Source organism: Hyperolius riggenbachi, chromosome 11, assembly GCF_040937935.1.
Source record: "Hyperolius riggenbachi isolate aHypRig1 chromosome 11, aHypRig1.pri, whole genome shotgun sequence".
NCBI classification, from domain to species: domain Eukaryota; kingdom Metazoa; phylum Chordata; class Amphibia; order Anura; family Hyperoliidae; genus Hyperolius; species Hyperolius riggenbachi.
The window spans coordinates 145,209,827-145,233,067 of record NC_090656.1 but is presented as its reverse complement, the minus strand read 5'-3'; the positions used below and the strand labels follow the sequence as shown (position 1 = coordinate 145,233,067).

General features: G+C 45.2%; 1 protein-coding gene across 3 annotated transcripts in view; it reads right to left on the bottom strand.

The window, feature by feature from the left end:
- Nucleotides 1-23,241, bottom strand: part of TRPT1 (tRNA phosphotransferase 1) — a 322,090-nt gene that overhangs the window by 57,107 nt on the left and 241,742 nt on the right. For all 3 annotated transcript variants that reach the window (XM_068259617.1, XM_068259618.1, XM_068259616.1), the window contains one exon: nt 14,357-14,467. In XM_068259617.1, coding sequence (XP_068115718.1) covers nt 14,357-14,467 — 111 coding nt within the window. The remainder of the gene's footprint in view (nt 1-14,356; nt 14,468-23,241) is intronic.

Genomic DNA, 23,241 nt, shown 5'->3' with positions numbered 1-23,241 from the left:
GCTCACCTGCAAAGCAGCAACAGGTGTGTGGCATCCGTAATCTGTGCATACTACGGCCGAGTATGTACAGAAGGGGGGATGTGGGAAGAGTTTGCAATGAGGTGAGAGCTTCCAAAGGTGAAGTCCGCGGGAGCATATTTTAAACAGGTAAGTACTTAGGAGAGTACTTAGGTAGGAGAGAGGAGTTTAGCTCCAGTCTACCATAAAGCAACAAGATCAATTACGGTATATACAGTGGTGTGAAAAACTATTTGCCCCCTTCCTGATTTCTTATTCTTTTGCATGTTTGTCACACTTAAATGTTTCTGCTCATCAAAAAACTTTAACTATTTGTCAAAGATAACATAATTGAACACAAAATGCAGTTTTAAATGATGGTTTTTATTCTTTAGTGAGAAAAAAACCTCAAAACCTACATGGCCCTGTGTGAAAAAGAAATTGCCCCCTGAACCTAATAACTTGTTGGGCCACCCTTAGCAGCAATAACTGCAATCAAGCGTTTGCGATAACTTGCAACGAGTCTTTTACAGCGCTCTGGAGGAATTTTGGCCAACTCATCTTTGCAGAATTGCTGTAATTCAGCTTTATTTGAGGATTTTCTAGCATGAACCACCTTTTTAAGGTCATGCCACAACATCTCAATAGGATTCAGGTCAGGACTTTGACTAGGCCACTCCAAAGCCTTCATTTTGTTTTTTTTCAGCCATTCAGAGGTGGATTTGCTGGTGTGTTTTGGGTCATTGTCCTGCTGCAGCACTCGAGATCGCTTCAGCTTGAGTTAACGAACAGATGGCCGGACATTCTCCTTCAGGATTTTTTGGTAGACAGTAGAATTCATGGTTCCATCTATCACAGCAAGCCTTCCAGGTCCTGAAGCAGCAAAACAACCCCAGACCATCACACTACCACCACCATATTTTACTGTTGGTATGATGTTCTTTTGCTGAAATGCTGTGTTACTTATACGCCAGATGTAACGGGACACACACCTTCCAAATAGTTCAACTTTTGTCTCGTCGGTCCACAAGGTATTTTCCCAAAAGTCTTGGCAATCATTGAGATTTTTTTTAGCAAAATTGAGACGAGCCTTAATGTTCTTTTTGCTTAAAAGTGGTTTGCGCCTTGGATATCTGCCATGCAGGCCGTTTTTGCCCAGTCTCTTTCTTATGGTGGAGTCATGAACACTGACCTTAATTGAGGCAAGTGAGGCCTGCAGTTCTTTATATGTTGTCCTGGGGTCTTTTGTGGCCTCTCGGATGAGTTTTCTCTGCGCTCTTGGGGTAATTTTGGTCGGCCGGCCACTCCTGGGAAGGTTCATCACTGTTCCATGTTTTTGCCATTTGTGGATAATGGCTCTTACTGTGGTTCACTGGAGTCCCAAAGCTTTAGAAATGGCTTTATAACCTTTACCAGACTGATAGATCTTAATTACAGTACTTTTGTTCTCATTTGTTCCTGAATTTCTTTGGATCTTGGCATGATGTCTAGCTTTTAAGGTGCTTTTGGTCTACTTCTCTGTGTCAGATAGCTCCTATTTAAGTGATTTCTTGATTGAAACAAGTGTGGCAGTAATCAAGCCTGGGGGTGACTACAGAAATTGAACTCAGGTGTGATAAACCACAGTTAAGTTATTTTTGAACAAGGGGGGCAATCACTTTTTCACACAGGGCCATGTAGAGTTGGAGGTTTTTTTTCTCACTAAATAATAAAAATCATCATTTAAAACTGCATTTTGTGTTCAATTATGTTATCTTTGACTAATAGTTTACGGTTTTTGATGAGCAGAAACATTTAAGTGTGACAAACATGCAAAAGAATAAGAAATCAGGAAGGGGGCAAATAGTTTTTCACACCACTGTATTGATCAATTTAAAGTGTACAGAGTACAAGCCGCAGGGCGAAACCCAAATCATTAATAAGAATTGATTTGTTTGTATTTCGATTTCAGGAGTTTGGCAATATGGAAGCAAGAAAGCTGAGGTGCTGGCAGTCGAGACAGAGATGTCAGTCGGATAAGCAAAAGGTTCCAGATGCCAATCCGAGTTTGGAGAACAGCGAGATTTCTGAGATCGGAAAGGGACTAAAAAAACTGACTGAGCAAAGCATAATGCAAATTGCTAATGTTTTTCTTTCCCAATGAGGTGCTTTTATAATGAAGAGTACCGTGCTGATGGTGATCTTAGGCTGCCATTCCGTCCTAGGAGACCGAAGAGAGGACATTCTCATGAACAATAAGGGGTTGATGAGAACACAAGGCCCAAGCATGTTAATGTTTGAAGAAAAAGGTACTGATCCTTTTCCACTTCCCTCTGATTGGCACAGATGGACCAAGCAGGGAAGGTGGAATAGATCACTAGTGCCAGGTGCAAACAAACTTCATGGCACAATGTTGGTGGAAGGTCTGAAAGGTCAGGTGTGCTGGAAGTTTGAATTGAACGGCAGTGTAAATCTGCTGTGGAATGTCACACTCCCAGAACCAAGGTACTGATCCAAAGTTTTGTTAAAAGGTACATTGCAGTACAATGGGTACATGCAAAAGGTGGAGTGTGTGGTTCAGGATTACCTTATCTTGGTTATCCAGAATGAGATGGTTCCCGATTGGAGAGGAACGAGCAGGAAGCGTCACTCCTCCTACAGGAGAGATGCAGGGGACAACATCACACTCTGGAGTTACCAACAGAAGGTGTCTCTGAGACACCTCTACACACGTAAAGACTGGAAAGCCGAGGGGTTTGGTTCTCGAAACAAGAAGTAAAAATTGAGATCCAGCCACATTTCCAGGTGACAAAGAGGGTGGGGAGAGTGATCCTGAGGGAGGGAAAGCCAACACAGGGAACCCCATTCTCACTACACGGGTCACAACAGGGGCCAATATTACACAGTCCATATGCAGCCACTTATCCTCATGCTAGTTGGGTAAGTGAAGAGGTACTCTTAATTGAAAGATTGCAGAGAGTACAGTCTTCCCGACCTCAGGTACGCATTTTGCCCCAGGACATAAGGGTGGAAGGGGTCAAATCAGGACAGTTGGGGACATATTTTGTCAGGGAGATGCTAAAAGATCCTGTACAACTGAGATTGGACAAGGAGAGGTTTATCAAGTTTTCTGGAGAAGGATCTTTTGCATGGAAGCATTGAGATGTTTGGGTAAACAAATGGAAAGAGTGCAACGCTTCTTTATGCTTCTTCCTTAGTTCCCACCTCAACACATGTCTTACACCAGGACCTGAGAGGTCAAAATTTTTTGGTGCTAGACGAGGAGGTGAAAAAAGTAGAGTTGTCCTCATGCGGGCAATTCTCACAGAGGTACCTGTGGTTGCCGGGGCAAGTCAAATTTAGTGAAGAAGCCTGCTGGCTCAATAACACAGAATGCGAGGCTACCATTCAAAAGATCTGCCCTGAAGCCAAACCAATAGTTCCGGTGGCTGAAGGAAGGGTTTGTTTTTTAACATAATGTCTAATGACACATTCAAGGTACATTTTCATAATTGTTCCGATAAGGTGGATCTTTCAAGGGGAACATATAGTGTGAGCGGAGATCCCATACGGATCAAGTCATCCAAGTTTGATGGCGTTATTCCTCAAATTGTTAAGAGAACCCTAAAGTTTAAAGTTTCACGGGAAGTTCCCCTCCTGAAAGATAACACGACATGGGACAAATGGGAACAGGTTTTGACCCAAGACAACCACACTTGGTTACAACGGTTAAACACACAGAACACTAAGTTAGAGGTAAGATTTCACCATGACCCAGGTGATCGTAACGAGGTAGAACACAAATATAAGCAGGTGAGTTCCAGTCTGACCTGGTGGAAAAGGTTTCCGGCGATGTTCCAGGGACACTCGGACTCGGCCTCTGCAGTTCAAAATTTCTTCCTACACCCAATGATCGTCGTGATGAGGAGGATAACTTTGGGCATCATTATACAGGTGAGGTTTGTGTGTGAAATTACGCAAACAAATTAACACGGTCAAGAGATTGGTGCCTCATAAACAATCTCATGAACCAATATTTCCAAATTAAGGGATATACAGGGTTACGGGTATAAGTTGTAGCAGTACCTATGATGGAGCTGATTGTATAAAGGCGTTCTTTTAGAAGACACCTGGCACTGCTCCAAAGCTTAACAGACGAACAAGTTTCACTTTTCTGTGATCATGCAAGTTTGTAAGTGATACGCAAGTGACGCAAATGCTGAGAATGTGGTGTAGAGGGACTTAGAAGTAGGGCATCCCCAGGGAGCCTGCTTACAGGAAGACCAAGAGGTCTTGCCCTCTCTCACAGGGATAACCACCTAGAGCAGAGAAGGTGTGTGAGCATAAGCATCGAAAAGTGAAACATAAAGAAAAGAAACCAGGTACGGTTGGGTTCAGAAGCAGGGGATCTGCGGATCAAGCCATTTTAGGGGGGATTGTTATAATTTAAGTAGGCCTCAGTTATTTGGACTGAGTTTTAGGTAAAAGGGCTTGTTCGCAGAGTATACCTTTAAGAAGCGGTTCTCGCAGAATCGAGGCTGCAGGCAGTTACCAGGAATATGTCCTGAACATGTTCCTGAAGGAAGGCCACAGGCCTACACTGCCCCAGACAAAGGGACTACGGGAACAATCAACATAGGCCATATTTATAAAACATAACATTCCTGCAACTGGGACAAGGGGGCTCATAGAATATTAATTGAGGAGGTGTGTATCATGACATCACAAGGGATCTGAACCAATTATAGATGGTTCAGATGATGACACAATTAACGCTTTCCTGGTCAGTATTAAGGGTCATGATTTGCCAACGGAGGGCACTCTTATTTTCACGCTCTCTATCTACTGACTGGAACCCTAATTACTTTCCTTTATTTATGCTATCTGATATAATGTATGCTGTACATAGGTAGTCTAGATGGAATGTAGTATAGACATAAGATGACCTGATTACCTTCAACAGGAAGGTAATCATGAAGCTGTAACGCAACGCAAGAATCTGCTTTGCTAAGATGTAACGAACTGTATCTGTATATCTGTTTACTGAATAAACAACTTGGAACTTGAAAATCTAAAGAAGTTCTATCTTCTATGCTGTTTGCTGTGACGAGAGTCGTGTTTGCAGCTCTTACTAAGGAGTTTCTGGTGCCGGAGCAAAAGGTGATTTCTTACAAATATCAAATTTCAGGTCCGCAAATTTCTAATCCGAATCTCCACAAAAATTTGCGAATCTGGTGAATCTGAGAATCTCCCTAGACCTCAATGGGCGGGTGAATTTTAAAACCTACAAAGACTGTTTCTGGCCACAAAAGTGATAGAAAAGTTGTTTCAAGGGGCCTAACACCTGGACTGTGGCACACCGGAGGGGGATCCATGCCAAAACTCCCACCAAAAATTACTGCGTTGACGCAGAGTTGCGTTTTAATTGCTAAAGAGCAGAAATCCAATACATTCCTAAATTGGTGGAATAAAGTGCTTTAAAACATCTGGCGTGTGTACATGTCGATCAGGTAGTGTAATGCTGGGCATACACGGGCAGATTGTTCTTATTAATTGAGCCGCTGATAGCTCGGTTGATAATTTCCGACAGGTCCGATACCCTGCCGGATCGATTCTGGGCTCGATCCCCGCGGGCGGACAATGGGAAGAAAACGAGCGGAAGATAAGGAGCACTCGCGGGGACGAGCGGGAATCGATCCAGGCGCCCGCGGGGACGCGGCGGGAGTCGATCTGGCGGCTAATCGAGCCGCCGGGTCGACTCGTGTATTCCCAGCATAATGGTTATGTCCGATTTACTCTGACAGACCAAACTCTGACAGACCAAATTCACTGTTTAATGCACCGCAAACCACAACAGAGAGTTGTCAATAGTTGACACCCCCCGGACATAAATATTAGTCCTCTCGGCAGCAACCTTTGTGTAGTGGTCGCCATGCTCGTGTGCACATTTGCAAAAGTACAGGCTATGGCTGTTTTCCAGCCCCTATGGTCAGGCTGAGATAGTTCAATAACAGTAAAGTGACCCAGAAAACACTGATTCTGCAGTGTGGGCCCCGTAGGCTTTATTGATCACCTGAGATAACCATAAAAAAAATAATTGTTTTTGCCAAAATGTATCCAGCCAATCGAATTTGGTCTGTCCACAATAAAGCAACAACCTTATCATCTTGTGTGTGCCATCCACCAACATTGCTTCATTGTGATACGCAAGCCCCTTCACCACGACAAGGTAACGACCACAAAGGGGAATTGACACATGTACATGCCTTTTATTTTTTGTTGCAGCCACAGTGTATCACCAGAGGCCAGAAAAATTAGGCATGTACACAAGCCTGAAAAATGAGGACTTGTAGCAGCTGGTTTACCTGGAGAAAATGTCCCAAGAACGCAGCATGGAGAGAGTAAAAACAGCTGTGTGGGGGAGTCTGGGGACTAAGTCACAAGTCTTCCATGCGTGCAGTAACCCTCCGGGATCCATGCTTCACTCATTTTAATAAAGGTCAGGTAGTCAATACTTTGGTGACCTAGGCGACTTCTCGTCAGTGACAATCCCTCCTGCTGCACTTAAGGTCCTTTCTGACAGGACGCTTGAGGCGGGGCTAGCCAGAAGTTCGATGGCAAATTGTGACAGCTCTGGAAATAGGTCAAGCTTGCACACCCAGTAGTCCAGGGGTTCATCTCTCCTCATGTGTCAATATCCACACTTAAGACCAGGTAGTCCATTACCTGTCGGTCGAGGTCTTCTCTGAGGGTGGATCCCAAATGGCTGTGGTGAGGCGTTGGACTCAAGAAAGTGTGCATGTCCGAAATCACCATCACATCACTGCAGCACCCTGTCCTTGCCGGCATGGCTGCGGGAGGAGGAGGATTATTGGCACCTCTTTCCCATCATGCTGTGACATGACTTAGATGCAGTGTAAAGCATACTTGCCAGCTTGTTGTGCAACTGCTGCATCCTTTCTACCTTGTGGTAATTCGGTAACATTTCCGCTACTTCGGGCTTATACTGAGGGTCTAGCAGCTTTGCCACCCAGTACAGGTCATTGTCCTTAAGCCTTTTTAAATGGGGGTCCCTCAACAGGCAGGACAGAATGAAAGACCCAATTTGCACAAGGATGGATGCCGAGCTAGCCACCTCCTGTTGATCCCCCCAGCCACGTACAACACCAACGGTACACAAAAGGTGAGCACAAGCCCCCTCGGACGCCTGCTGCAGTTAGTCTTCCACCTTCTCAAAGTTACTTTCCTCCTCTGACTCCTCTTCCTCAGACTGCGTTGCCGCAGGTACTGCAGGTGATGACAACAAGGCTGGGAGACATCTCAAGCTCACTTCAACCTGAATTATCGCAAATACGTTCTGTTTTAAGAACGCAAGCTGTTGTTTTCCACGGAATCGATAGGCATGTGCACACTTCTGACTATCACGTGCACCTCAATATACACTAGACAGTGGCTGGATGTAGAGGTCTGCAATAAATGACACAATCAATTTGCAAAAACCATAATAGTACTTATGATCTTGGGGTGTATTGTGTACACAGACTCAGTCACTAGGAGTGTGTGCCCATGTGTGACGTGCACTGCACACTGGATGCACTGGGTGCTCAGTCAGGAGGACAATGTACAAACACAACCTAGGCCCTTTGATGCTCAGGAGTCAGAAGTCTGTATAAATACAACCTATAGCAGCACTGAGAATGGCCTTTAATTCTCACTCATGACTCTTACCCAGGAGGAGTCAGGATGAAAATATACAAATACAAGCTATAACAGTAACAGTCCTGAAAAGGACTCTTTGGGGGTAACAGTAAGCGCAGGAGGCTAGTGGACAAATCGGGTGCCGCCATTCACTCCCATAATAAATATCGTTTAATGGGCGCCCGATAGGAAAAAAGGGCGCTGGAGAAAAATAATATAATTTTTTTCAAACATTAGTTTTAAACGAAAAACAGTACAATTTTTTTTTTTTACATTATTTTTAAACGAAAAAACCGCACAATATGTTTTTGAAACTTTATTAATGCTTATCACAGGGGGGTCTTAGGTTTAGGCACCAACAGGGGGGTCTTAGGTTTAGGCACCAACAGGGGGGGTCTTAGGTTTAGGCACCAACAGGGGGGTCTTAGGTTTAGGCACCACCAGGGGGGGTCTTAGGTTTAGGCACCAACAGGGGGTCTTAGGTTTAGGCACCAACAGGGGGGTCTTAGGTTTAGGCACCAACAGGGGGTCTTAGGTTTAGGCACCAACAGGGGGGGTCTTAGGTTTAGGCACCAACAGGGGGGTCTTAGGTTTAGGCACTAACAGGGGGGTCTAGGGGTTAGGGGTAGGTACAGGGAGGGTTACTTAGTAATTTTTTTTTTAAACGTTATTATACGTTTCACTATTTAAACGAAAGATTAACGTTTTTACAATTGCCGATTTAATGCACATTATTTAATGATTTATAACTTTATAAAACATTAATTTAAACGAAATACAGTACAATACATTTTTAAACGTTATCCATGCTTATCGTTTAAAACCCCGCGCCCTTTTTTCCCAGCGCCCCTTTTTATCGTACGCCTCTTTGGGTGCTCAGGACACTGTATAAACAGCTAGCAAGGCAGTGGTGACACAGAATATAGACCTAGCCACCGCTTTCCCTTTCTCAGTAATACTCTGACCCTTCTCTTAACTAACAGCAGCCAGAGAATGTATCCAACATGGCTGACACTGCTGCTTTTTTAAAGGGGGGTGGGGGGGGGGGCAGGAGGGGGTGCTAGCTGATTGGCTGCCATGTGTGTTATACACATGTGACCATACAGGGCCGGATTTCTGGGCAGGCCCCCAAAGCCCGGGACTAGGGCGAGGATATGCAAAGGGCGCTGTGGATTGAGAGCTATTCACACTATTCCACATGTCGCCCCAGTCCGTCCAAAGTCACCTCACCTGCTGTGCTGCACACACTGAAACCTGCTGTGTGCGTGTGCAGGGGGCAGCTGGGAAGTCAATCGGCACTAGAATAGAGAGCAAGCAGAGCAGCATGTACGGAAACAGCAGGCATCGGCTGCACGGTAATTGTAGCTGCAGTGTGTATCCAGCTCCGCCCTCTTTACAAACTTCTCCCGCTCAGCTGTCTTTGCAGGGCACTGGAGCCATAAAGAAAATGAATTCCTGCTGCCTGTGTGTCTGCTGATGATCTCTGGCTTCCTCTTCTCTGCAAGGCATAAAGACACAGACACTATTCTGCCACCTCCAGACTCCCCTGTGCCTAGCTCACCCATATCTCTCTCCCCTCTACTGGCTATCTATGCCAGATCAAGTTGCTCAGAAGTCCGGACATTTTACAGCAGGTTAAATGTGCTGCTGGGACTCACAGTGTGGATCAAGCATGTGGAGGAAGAAGAAAGCACAGCCTTTGGTAAGGTGATTTAAAGGTGTGTTTCCCCTGCCTGGGCTGTAAATGAAAATGAGCATTGCCATATACACAGGGCACAGCCAGCCTTTAAAGTAAACCTAGAACAAAATGACCACAAGGTTTTATGCTTACCTGGGGCTTCCTCCAGCCCCCTGTTGTCGGCTAGTTCCCTTCATGCCAGTCATCTCAGTTCTCCTGCAGTCGGATCCACAATCCACCTGGGTTGGGGGCCATGGCGCAGTCTGGGGGACCCAGTGCTCACCCCTATCAGGATCACATAACTGGAAGTGTTCAATAGTATTGATAGTGGAGCACTCCTCTTGAAGCCAGGTGGATGTGCCTCGGTGTGACCAGCTGCACTCCAGTCACTCAATTGTAGAATCCACAGAGACCGGCACCATCCAAGTTAAACGAAGCTCTTTTATTTATCAATAGATCAGCATTACAGCAATAAGATGCGAGGTTTCAGGGCAGCCGCCCCTTTATCAAGCTATGCTGTGTAAATGACACCATACACAAAACACCATATTCTTATATACCCCAGTATTAGCCCAGACTGACCAATGATATGGCATTTGCCAATTCACCACCAATCACTTTGCTCCGCCAAATGCGGACCTGATGGGAACTAGTCTGCTTATAGGCTATTGGAGGATTTGAATGTAGTCGCCCCCACCCTCTCCCTCCTTACCAATGGACGCCATCCATCAGCCGCGCCCCCTGCGCCGGGTCTCCATTGCGGCCTCTCCCACCAGGCGTCCGCACCGGCGGACCTGATGGGGAACTAGCTAACATGACGTGCAGTGCGGGGAACCAAGTCCCCGCCCCTCGCGTCGTGTCAACCGCCGCTCTGCGCTGTCAGATGTAAAGAGGGGGAGCGGCCGCAACAGCAGCCAATGGGAGGACACCTTAGCGTGTATCTTGTAAACATTACCTATTATTGTGTCCGTAACCAATACATATACTATTGCTAGCCAGTATATAAAAAAACATGAATAGAGAAGCACAGAGGGGGAGGGGAGTTTTAGCGGCAGATGAGAAGAGCAGCTACTATCATAAATGTGTCTAAAGACCTATATCTATGTGTGGTGCGATTGCAGAGCAAGGGGCCAAATCATTGTAGCATACAGACTGCATATTTTCAATATAATGTCATATACATAAAACATGTAACATGACACATTAACTTTCCTATAGCTTGCCAAATGACTAAAGGGAAATCAGGAAATTAGGAAAATTAGAGGCTGGACACAACGGAACACAGGGCAACAAACATTCAAATAAATGGTAATAAATCAAATTCTCTATTTAACCCCTGTGGTTCCATTGTGTCCATCCTCTTAATCCAAAATGCTTCTCTATACAGCAATTTTTTTAACCCTGTCACCCCCTCTCCTGAGTGGTGGAACCTGTTCAATAATCATATATCTAAGTTGGCTAACATGATGTTTAGCCTGATAAAAATGATAAGCTACTGCCTGGTCAGTAAAATTTTCCCTAATCGCATGCTTATGTGACGACAATCGTTTTTTTGTCACATATTACACCCTCATCAAGGGGTTACATTTAAAATACATGATTGCTTTACATGTGATTCTAGCTATGTTGTATATGCTCTAAAATGTCCTTGTGGACTGTTATACATCGGACAAACGATGCAAAAAATTAAAAAACGATTGTCGTCACATAAGCATGCGATTAGGGAAAATTTGACTGACCAGGCAGTAGCTTATCATTTTTATCAGGCTAAACATCATGTTAGCCAACTTAGATATATGATTATTGAACAGGTTCTACCACTCAGGAGAGGGGGTGACAGGGTTAAAAAATTGCTGTATAGAGAAGCATTTTGGATTAAGAGGCTGGACACAATGGAACCACGGGGGTTAAATAGAGAATTTGATTTATTACCATTTATTTGAATGTTTGTTGCCCTGTGTTCCGTTGTGTCCAGCCTCTAATTTTCCTAATTTCCTGATTTCCCTTTAGTCATTTGGCAAGCTATAGGAAAGTTAATGTGTCATGTTACATGTTTTATGTATATGACATTATATTGAAAATATGCAGTCTGTATGCTACAATGATTTGGCCCCTTGCTCTGCAATCGCACCACACATAGATATAGGTCTTTAGACACATTTATGATAGTAGCTGCTCTTCTCATCTGCCACTAAAACTCCCCTCCCCCTTCCCCTCTGTGCTTCTCTATTCATGTTTTTTTATATACTGGCTAGCAATAGTATATGTATTGGTTACGGACACAATAATAGGTAATGTTTACAAGATACACGCTAAGGTGTCCTCCCATTGGCTGCTGTTGCGGCCGCTCCCCCTCTTTACATCTGACAGCGCAGAGCGGTGGTTGACACGCCGCTGGCGTCTGTCGTTGCTGGGCGACGCGAGGGGCAGAGACTTGGTTCCCCGCACTGCGTGTCATGTTGGCTAGTTCCCCATCAGGTCCGCCGGTGCGGACGCCTGGTGGGAGAGGCCGCAATGGAGACCCGGCGCAGGGGGCGCGGCTGATGGATGGCGTCCATTGGTAAGGAGGGAGAGGGTGGGGGCGACTACATTCAAATCCTCCAATAGCCTATAAGCAGACTAGTTCCCCATCAGGTCCGCATTTGGCGGAACAAAGTGATTGGTGGTGAATTGGCAAATGCCATATCATTGGTCAGTCTGGGCTAATACTGGGGTATATAAGAATATGGTGTTTTGTGTATGGTGTCATTTACACAGCATAGCTTGATAAAGGGGTGGCTGCCCTGAAACCTCGCATCTTATTGCTGTAATGCTGATCTATTGATAAATAAAAGAGCTTCGTTTAACTTGGATGGTGCTGGTCTCTGTGGATTCTATAACTGGAAGTGTTCTGCGCAAATGTAGCTATCATCTATATGAACTGACTATGCACAGTTCTCTCCTGGCAACAGGAGCACAGTCAGAGGTTGTGCACGGCTAGGACCGTGAATGCGCAATGGCCTGTGCCATAGCCAAGTTGCCAAATTTAGGGGCCTGACAGCAGCAACACTTAGGGAGGTGGAAAGACAGTGAGAGAGTTAAGAGACTACAGGGGCCTGGAAGAAGCCCCAATAAGTATAATTCCTTGAGGTTATTTTGTCTCAGGTACACTGTAAAGTGAACCTGAGATGGTTCATTAGCTCCTATTTATACTTACATGGGGCTTTCTCAAGCCCCATGAGCACAGTGGCCGTCCTCTTCAGCCCCTTTGTTCTACTGCTATGCCCCTCTGTTCTGCCAGAAAGTTGAGGACTTCTGTACATTATTAATATATAAATACTTACCTTTAGTTATTTTTTATATATAGATAATGCCTTAGTGGGATGCTTCTGGATAGTCCTGGACTTTCCAACATGCAACAATTGTTACCCATTGGGGATCATGAAACGATCTCTCAGGCAACAATTTGGGAACTGATGCTGCACAGAGGCATCACTAGCCTCAAGGGGGGCACTCTGTAACAGTGGGCCTTGGGCGGTGAAAGGTACAAATTCGGCCCTGGTGACATATATGGACTGTATCTATGGAAAATTACTGTTTACATCCCATCTGATCTATAAAAAAGAGAGAAGACCGAGAGCCCAATATAGTGTAGTATGTATTAGTAGGGGATGAGAGGTAATATGAAATGCAAGTAATATACTCACAAACCAGGGTTGCCTCCAAAGCAACCACTGTTCAGGCAGGTGGGGAGAACAAGCCTGTCCCCACTCAGGAGTAAAACGTCGCTCTCTGTGGATAGAGGAAAATTGTAGGGTAGATCACCCTTCCACCAAGGGTGGACTTCTGAATGCGCAAAGGTGTACAGAGGCGCCGGAAGGATAAAAGTAACTAAAATGTTTAAAATAGTTTTGGTTGCGGCGGTGGACCAGCCAACCATAAACAGACAAGGCTGTCGATTTTCAAAACATATATACAGTTTATTCAATTACTCCCAGTAAAAAGTCGCCTCTGTACACCTTTGCGCATCTGATCTATAAAGTTACACTTGAGCACTGGAGTTACCTTCGAGCCTCTGGAATTACTCTGGGGTTAACTTTAGGTCAGCATAATATGTTTGTTCCATTGCAGTTCCACCTTTATCTTGATCTATTCTGATTTTTGCACAGTATGTTTTCATATTCACGAAGGCCGAAGACCATACTGTCCATTGCCTGTGCATGAGGTGTCCACGCTTAGCTGTGTTGTATTGTGCAGAAGCAGATATCATAGGTTTGTACTGTGATCACTGACCTATGACAGCGACCATGTATGCGCTTGCGTGTGTTATGGTTTAGGGGGTATAATTGGGTTGGGAAAACACCTGAATTTTCTGCTGAGTCCAACAGACGTGCTGGATTGTGTCACCAGGTGTTTCCCCTACGGAGGATTGACAGAATCCCCTCTTCCTCGGGTGATGCTACAACTGGTGAGAATATTGATGCTTACTCAGAATTACTAACCCTTAAACTATGATTCTGCAAATACCTTCTTAAAGATACATTTATATTTATAACAGAATTATAGAACAATAAATACTATTATTGTTTGAATTATTCAGTTTTGCCTATATTTCTTTTTAACCTACTAGTAGTGTGCGCTTTGTAGCAGGGTTTAAAAACCCCTAGGTTTTGGGGCAAAACAATGTGTCTGCTGACTGTGATGTAAGGGGTCAAAGTTTAGCCCAATGATGATGTATAGGGGGCAGACCAAATCCACTATGTATTCGCCTGAGTGGGCGAATGCGAATACCCCATCTTCATTGTGAAGTCTTAACCAGGAGAATACTTCGGCCCAACTCTGCCGGTAACGTACTGTTGACTTTGCGACAGACAGCTCGGCAGAAGATCGGGAACTGCAGTAAAACAGGGTAATGCAACACAGGTTTTCAATGCAAGCGTGAAAGGGGCCTTAAAGTAATGATTAGTAAATGTTTGCAAAAAGCACCAAGGTTCTTTTTTTTATTGGCAGTTCAAAAATACTTACTTTTAGGACAAAGCTGAAGAGTCTGTAGAAAATATTTTGGAAGAAGGATACCATCTGCATTCCCAGGAGTAAGCAAGACACGATTGGCAGACCAGAAAAATGGAATTCCATCTGAAAAACAACATATATGAACTGTAATTGTACAACTTTTAAAATATACTTATTTTAGGAAAATGCTAGATCCCTGGCTGACATGTTTATTTATGGTTTTACTTCCGACAATATCAGTCTGAACTGAAAATCGTCTGTGGCTCAATATGCAGAGATTATGACCAATACAATGGGTCGGATGCAATTCAAGGTGCTAAGTAACTTGCATGTGCAAGCTACTTATCACTGGGGGGTGGAGGCACCCAAAAAAAGGTAATGTAATGATGAACCAAAAAATAATAATAAGGTGGAGGGAAATGTCTTTACCACTCCAGATGGAAGAACCCAAACAACAGGGTAAATTAAAAAAAAAGATTAAATTATTTACTCAGCACGATTACAAGGACTTAAAATATGCCTGCCTTTAAAGGCACTTGTATTGACCCGAAGAAGCGGACGGAGACCCATGAAACGCGTTGTCCTGTTTTTGGGTGCCTCCACCCCTCAGTACTATACATTTCATCTCCTTTAGAGGTGTTCCCCTTCCGGGTGTGGTGTTATTTACAACCAAGAAGGACCAACCAGGAGTGCGACCATCCAGTTCCAATAGGACCTGGAATACCGAGCGGGGATGGTTATTTTCCTGTTGGCGATATATGGTGGTTGCAGGAACTGCAACCCTCCTTTGTGAGTACAAATACTCTTATACTACAATCTAACACCCCACAATACTGCACCATTAGGCTCCTGGTCTCTCCTTGTCATTCAGGTGACCGTGATATCCCCGCAGTGACCACCTTATCTACTAAAACTACTTATCACCTAGCCACGGCACAAGGATTACTGACAAATTTTTTTTTAAAAGAGAATTTTTATTGAATTTGTTAACAATAAAAAACAGACAATCTACAAAGAAAAAGAACAAGACATTCTCCAGCAAGCCAAAGTTCAGTATCTTCATACAGATCATGGTTATATATCTAATGCAGTAGATATAATCAGCTGATATTATAGAGAAATAGATTCACAGATGCGTTATGATTTTATAACAACAATTATGTACCACAAGTTTCGATATTATAAGTTATAGTTACATAGTTACTTTGGTTGAAAAAAGACATACGTCCATCGAGTTCAACCAGTACAAAGTACAACTCCAGCCTGCTCCCTCACATATCCCTGTTGATCCAGAGGAAGGCGAAAAAACCCTTACGAGGTAAAAATTCCTTCCCGACTCCAGATGGCAATCAGATAAAATCCCTGGATTAACATCATTGGCATTACCTAGTAATTGTAGCCATGGATGTCATTCAACGCAAGGAAAGCATCTAAGCCCCCTTTAAATGCAGGTATAGAGTTTGCCATAACGACTTATAGATAGAGGTCTTGTACCAGAACTGTGATGTCTAAGTGAGGAATAATAGTATCTGAGGTATAGACCCATGGGCTCCATATCTTATCAAATTTGCCAAACAAGGATCTAGATTGATACGTGATCTTATACAACGGGAGGATTTTATTGACCATCTCAATTCAATCTGACACCGTGGGAAGTGAGGTCTGCTTCCATCTTGAGGTAAGAGCTGTCCTTGCATAAGACAGGACAATTCGGAGCAGCATTTTTTTTTATAAGACCCACATGCCATATCACCCAATATCCTTAACATACATGCCTGACATGATAATATTGCAGGAAGTTTAAGTTTAGAGGAGAGAAAATGGATAACTGACTGATAATCTTGTACCTGCGGGCAATACTATACACAGTGAAGAAAATTGGCATTAGGTGTCTTACATTTAAAATATAGGCCTGTATAGCTTCCTCCCATTTTTGCCAGTCGAACAGGCGATAAGTACACATGATGTAGTCATTTAATCTGTACTAATCTGTGTCTTGAGGCTATTACTGTCTTATGATAGGTTTCCTGAAATTCAGCCCACGCCGAGTCAGTAATATGGACATCCTCGCCCTGCCATCTCCCCATAGAGCAGCTTGTATTGTTATTTCGTCATGAGCAGGGGCATAGCAATAGGGGTTGTAGAGGTTGCGACCACATCGGGGCCCTTGGGCCAGAGGGGCCCCGAAGGGCCCTCCCTCAACTAGATTATCTTCCTATTGGTCCTGTGCTCATAATAATCATTTCTATAGATACTTTGAATAGTGGTAATCATTAATACACTGTTCCCCATCCTCTTCTTGCACCTCTGACACTGAAGTTGCCATTGGTAGGTTTTGGTGCGCTGTATCAATTGTTATGTATAGAGTGCTTGGGGGGCCCCATTGTAAAACTTGCATCGGGGCCCACAGCTCCTTAGCTACGCCATTGGTCGTGAGAGCATCAAAAATTCGTAATATTTAGAGACTAGCCTCAAAGTATCTTTTTGTAGTAATAGGGATTCTAATGGCATAGGGGCTAACACTACTCCATGCAAGCCGAGTTGAGATTTTAGGACATGGCGTAGTTGGAAATTATCGAAAGAGAGAACAAGGAGGTAAGTGATCTTCCTGTCTCAGAGTGAAGTCTTTGAAGGAACCCTCATGATATAATAGATTGACATATTTTATACCTAGTTTACACCAGAATGATACATCTGGGATTAGGTAAGCGTAGCGTGCACAAGGCTATTCTAGGGGAACTTCCTGCTCACAGACAACTAGAAATTATAGAATCCAGCCATTTAAAATAGCCATTGGTATCCAACAGTGAGACATCTGCAGAATATATACGGTATAACGGTAATACCCTTGGAGCAATTATTTTATTGAACACACTCTCACGTATAGATTAAGTGGTAATGCTATCCAGCATTTCAACTGAGATTCTATGGATGCTATTACTGGTAAAAGGTTATCTATAAAGGAATGAATGTTCCGATGTCAAGTATAAAGAGGCAAAAGAGATGAGACTGGCACTCAATCGACTGGGAACAGCAGCTGGAATCTGATTACCATTCAACCGTGCTCGCACTTCATAGACACATTGATTTCCCCAAAGTAGAACAGCAGCAAATCCGGCACAGGTTGCAGTAAATCAATATTCTTTTATTCCAGCAGGTACATGCAAAACAATAGGAGTAGAGAAGTGGTCGGCCTGACAGCCGTTTCACGGGTTCCCCCGCTTCTTCAGAGGCACAAAAGAGGTGCCTCTGAAGAAGCGGGGGAACCCGTGAAACGGCTGTCAGGCCGACCACTTCTCTACTCCTATTGTTTTGCATGTACCTGCTGGAATAAAAGAATATTGATTTACTGCAACCTGTGCCGGATTTGCGAATGTTCCGATGTATCCAAACTCCTAGGTACTTGAATTTATCGACTATAATCAGTCTTGATGCTGGTGCGATTATATTATGATCGAATGAATCTAGGGGGAATAGTACAGATTTTGACCAATTTATAGGAAGTCCTGAAATACAGCCAAAGTTATCATATAAGTCTAGTACAGCTTTAGTGAAGGGCTAGGGTCAGCCAAATAAATAAGCATATCGTCCGCATATAATGAGATTTTTTCCACTATATGGTGAATGGTCAGACCTTTTTATGTGTGGAGATAGCCGAACCGCTTGGGCCAGGAGTTCAACTGCTAATGCAAATAACAACGGGGATAGGGTGAATCCTTGCCTGGTGCCTTGATAAATTCATAATGGCTTAGATATGGTTTGGTTAACCCTGATGTAATTATCCGCTCAGCTGTCTGCACAGACAGACAGCTGTTTGACCATTCCTTAAGTCTGAGGGCTGCAGGTCTCTGGAAAAAAGACCTGTCTTTACTTTGTAAGTTTCAGACCTGCTCTGTTGCTGAGGAATTTGCATATATTTGTTATGCAGATTGCCTAGCTGCCTCCTTTGAAGGCAGGCAGTATAAATACCATGTTCTCCCAGAATCCCTTGCTGGTCATCTTCATGGTTTGTTACTGATGAACTCTCCTAGAGTATCAGCCCTGTTTGTTTGTTAAAGTTTATCTTAGAGTAACTCCTGGGGACTGCACTAGGCAGCTCTTCTAGTGCAGTCAGGTTGCATTATCTGTTTTGCCTGTATTGTCTTTCTGTCTTGCGATTGCACGGTCGCCAGCGGTTGACGATAGTGAATCGTTCTGTCTGTCTGGGAGTGTAGGCCAGAGCTGCGGTTGCTACTGGCTGCTCCATCTGTCTGGGTCGAATTTGCCCTAGTGGTAGTGGCAGTGCCTCCTTCTGTATTCTGCCTCAGGGGTGCTAACCAGAGCAGCGGTTGCTACTGGTAGCCATGGCCGGATTTCTGGCTAGGCCACATAGGCCATGGCCTAGGGCACCAGATAAACAAGGGGCGGCCTGCAGACAGTGGGCATTATTTGCAGGGCATTATTTGCAAGTGTCCAAACAAATGAAAGTGGTCAGGATAACTGCACTATTAGTACCAGCTGGCATCTGCCTGTGCTGTGCTACAGGCAGCTGCAGTCCGTTAACCAAACGTTTGTGAACAGTGTGTGACTAGCAAAAAGCCAGACCTTGTCCAATGACATAGCAGCAGCTCCAGGCAGTTACAGAAGGCCGGGTCTCACACACTTGGTGTGGGGGATGAAAGGACCAGGGGCAGCACCAGCAAATAGTACAGAATACAGAAGGCAGCCTCTCACAGTACCCATTTCTTAATTATTGATTGGCCAGCGCTGTTACCCTGGAGACAGCAGTGGGTACAGGACTCACTTTTACGTGTTGCTGACCCCACCCAATGTCCAATTGTGAGCCACTTTTGACTATGTGTGTATGGTGGAAGGCTCCTACCATGCCCATCACCTGTAGATCGCTTGATTGACCAGTTCCCCCGTGTGACATGATTGATTCACTTCACGTTGCCATGGAGACCTTGGCACTAGCCCCAATAGTGGACACCATCGGCCCAAATTTTTTTTGATGGATGTGTGTGGAGAGAGGTGGTAGGATACGGTTGGGGCGGCTGGTAATAGTCGGCCTTGGGCGGTAAGAAGTACAAATCCGGCCCTGCTGGTAGCCCCATCTGTTTGTCTGTTTGAATCGCACTCGCTCTAGCGGTAGCAGCGGTGGTTCCTTCTGAACTCTGTCTGGGAGTGTAGGCCAGAGCTGCGGTTGCTGCTGGCTGCTCCTTCTCTCTGTCTTGTCTGATACGAACGCTTGCTGTAGGCTCGGTGAGGTAACCGTTAGCAAGCATTCGCGTTCTCTATTTCGTGTTGTGTGTCATTGGTTAGTTAGGGTGGCACGCTTATCACTGGGTGCGTAACGCGCGGTGATCGTGCTGAAACGCGTTCGCTGTTGCGAATAAGTGCGGTGTTCGTGTTTAGCTAGCGGTTGTTATTTTCTTTATCTTCTGATTGTTATTTGCTGTGCCTTTGCTACTCTCGTGCTCTGTTCTGTTCAGCCTTGTGTCACTTCTGGCAATCGCCTCTCTCCTGCGATTGCGTTCCCGCTTTGTTTCTGCGGATGTGTGTTCACCGTCGCTGGGTGGCGACTAGATTGGGGAACACACATTTAGTCTGTCTCTGTGCTCTCTCTCTTAGAGGGATATCGTGCCCTACTTTGTCTTTATCTGTACAATCTGGCATCTGTGGCCGTGCAGAGGCTGTGCTCGTCTGCACTCCACAGCTCCATCTGCCGGTGGAAATTGCCCTCTACTGGTGCATTGCATCCAAGCTGGGTACTATCTAATTATACGCTTGTGGAGGATTTCCGCTGTGTCAGCGCGCATCTTGTGCGCTGACCACGGAGATAGAAACCCGCAATCGTTACACCTGACCTTTGCACTCGGTTCAGTGTAAAGTATCTGGATCCATCTACAGAACCTGGGACCAAAACAAAATCCCTGCAAAACCTGCATCAGATAGGGCCATTCAATGGAGTCAAATGCTTTATTAGCATCTAGTGAAAGAATGACTCTGGTCCAAGAGTCTGAATGGGGTAACTGTATGTTAGACAACAGTCTACATATGTTCATTCTAGTAGATCTATCACTTATAAAACCACATTGGTCTGGATGAATTAGTTTCTGCCTCATCATTTCCAACCTAATTGCTAGAACTTCAACCAACAACTTGGTATCTGTATTTATCAAGTACTGTATATAGGCCTATATGAATCACACATTGTTGGATCTTTGCCAGGTTTCAAGACCAATGTAGTTAAAGCTTCTCGAATTGAGTCAGGTAATCTACCCTTGTCATAAACATCAAAAAAGTGACTAGTCTTGGCAACATAGTTGCCTTCTGACTTTCAACCCGGAAGGAATAAATTTCTTCAATACAGATGGCACGAACCTCCGATTTTCGGGTCGCGAACCTCGATTGCGAACTACCGTAAAAATTTGGTTCGTACAAACGTTAGCGGACCGCAATAGACTCTAATGGGGAAGCGAACTTTGAAAACTAGAAACATTAATTCTGGCCAGAAAAATGATGGAAAAGATGTTTCAAGGGGTCTAACATCTGAGTTTTTGCATGGATGAATGGGATACATGCCAAAAGTCCCAGGGAAAAATCTGGATTTGACGCACACAAGCATTTTAAAGTGAACCTTAAGTCAGAAAAAAAAAATGAGTTTTACTCACCTGGGGCTTTTACCAGCCCCCCGCAGCAGTCCTGTGCCCTCGCAGCCACTCACTAATCCTCTGGTCCCCCGCTGCCAGCCAGTTTCGTTTTTGCCGACAGGCCCGTCAGGGCTGGCCACGCGTAGCTTTTTCCGCATTCTCGACTGTAATTAGCGCTGTTGCGGACCGCAACGCGTACAAAAATACGCGTTGCCGCATATCTATGCGTTCGTAATGCGGCAACGCGTATTTTTGTACGTGTTGTGGTCCGCAATAGCGCTACTTACAGTCGGGAATGCGGAAAAAGCTACGCGTGGCCAGCCCTGACGGGCCTATCGGCAAAAACGAAACTGGCTGGCAGCGGGGGACCAGAGGATTAGTGAGTGGCTGCGAGGGCACAGGACTGCTGCAGGGGGCTGGTAGAAGCCCCAGGTGAGTAAAACTCTTTTTTTTTTCTGACTTAAGTGTCTCTTTAAGGGCAGAAATCACATTGCATGCTAAATTGGAGGCCTACAGTGCTTTAAAACATCTTGCATATGTATACATCAATCAGGTAGTGTAATTAGTGTACTGCTTCACACTGACAGACCAAACTCACTGTGTAACGCACTGCGAACAGCTGTTTGTGTAGTAATGGCCGTGCTGGACTGGTGCACACCATGGCGAGAGTTCAGGCCATGGCGGTTTTCCAGCCCATATGGTCGCCGGGCTGAGGTAGCTCAATGACAGAAAAAACAGTGACTGTCCAGCTGATCGAATTTGGTCTGTCCACAATGAAGCCACGACCTTATTATCGTGGGTGTCCCCCCCCCCCCGTCGGTCATTGCTTCATTGTGATACGCAAGCCCCTTCACCGCAGTAAGGTAACGATCACAAAGGGGAATTGACACATGTACATGCCTTTTGTTTTGTTGTTGCAGCTGCAGTGCAGCCAGAAAAATTAGGCACGCATGTACACACACCAGAAAAATTGTTATAGCGGCCTCTGCTATCAGCGGCCTTAAAAATTCAGGAATCTTCCTGGAGTCCTGGACCCTGTTGGTGGTGGTGGAGAAGGCAGTCAAGCGGCCTGCAGGCAGAGATGCTGTGTGGGGAGCAACTTAGTCTTGGGGCAGGCAGTAGCCCTCTGGGATCCATGCCTCATTCATTTTGATAAAGGTGAGGTACTGAACACTTTTGTGACTTAGGCGACTTCTCTTCTCAGTGACCATGCCTCCAGCTGCACTGAATGTCCTTTCTGACAGGATGCTTGAGGCAGGGCAAGACAGAAGTTAGATGGCAAATTGGGACAGCTCTGGCCACAGGTCAAGCCTGCTGCGCACCCAGTAGTCCAAGGGTTCATCGCTGCTCAGTGTCTACATCCACACTTAAGGCCAGGTAGTCGGCTACCTGTGGGTCGAGGCGTTGGTGGAGTGTGGATGCGGAAAGGCTAAGGCGAGGCATTGGACTAAAGAATATCCGCATGTCCGACATCACCATGATATCGCTACAGCGTCCTGTTCTTGCTTGCGTGGACATGGGAGAAGGATTACTGGCAGTGGTACCTTTATTCCGTTGTGCTGTGACATCACCCTTAAACGCACTGTAAAGCATAGTTGCCAGCTTGTTCTGCAAGTGCTGCATCCTTTCTGCCTTCTTGTGATTTGGAAACATCTCCGCCACTTTGTGCCTATACCGAGGGACTAGTAACGTGACCACCCAGTACAGCTCAGTCCCCTTGAGTTTTTTTTTACGGGGGTCCCTCAACCGGCTGGACAGCATGAAAGACGCCATCTGCACAAATTTGGATGCAGACGTACTATCCATCTCCTCTTACTCTTCCTTAGTGACGTCAGGTAAGTTCTCCTCCTCCCTCCAGTCACGAACAATACCACGGGAACGTTGAGCAGCACAAGCCCACTGCGACGCCTGCTGTGGTTGTTCTTCTGCCGCCTCCTCCTCCCAAAAAAAACACCTTCCTCATTATCTGAGTCTGACTCCTTTTCCCCACACGACTCTTCCTCCTCCTCCCCCCTCTGTGCTGCCGCAGGTGTTGAGGAAAAATCTTGTTCTGCTGAGAATTGATCATACAACTCTTCCTCCTGTTCCTGTTCACGCTCGTCCACAGCTTGATCCACCACTCTACACACGGCACGCTCCAGGAAGAAAGCATACGGGATGAAGTCACTGAGGCGCCTTCACTGCAACTCACCAGGTTTGTCACCTCCTCAAACGGCCGCATGAGCCTGCAGCAGTGGCGTAGCTACAAACCTCTGGGCCCCGATG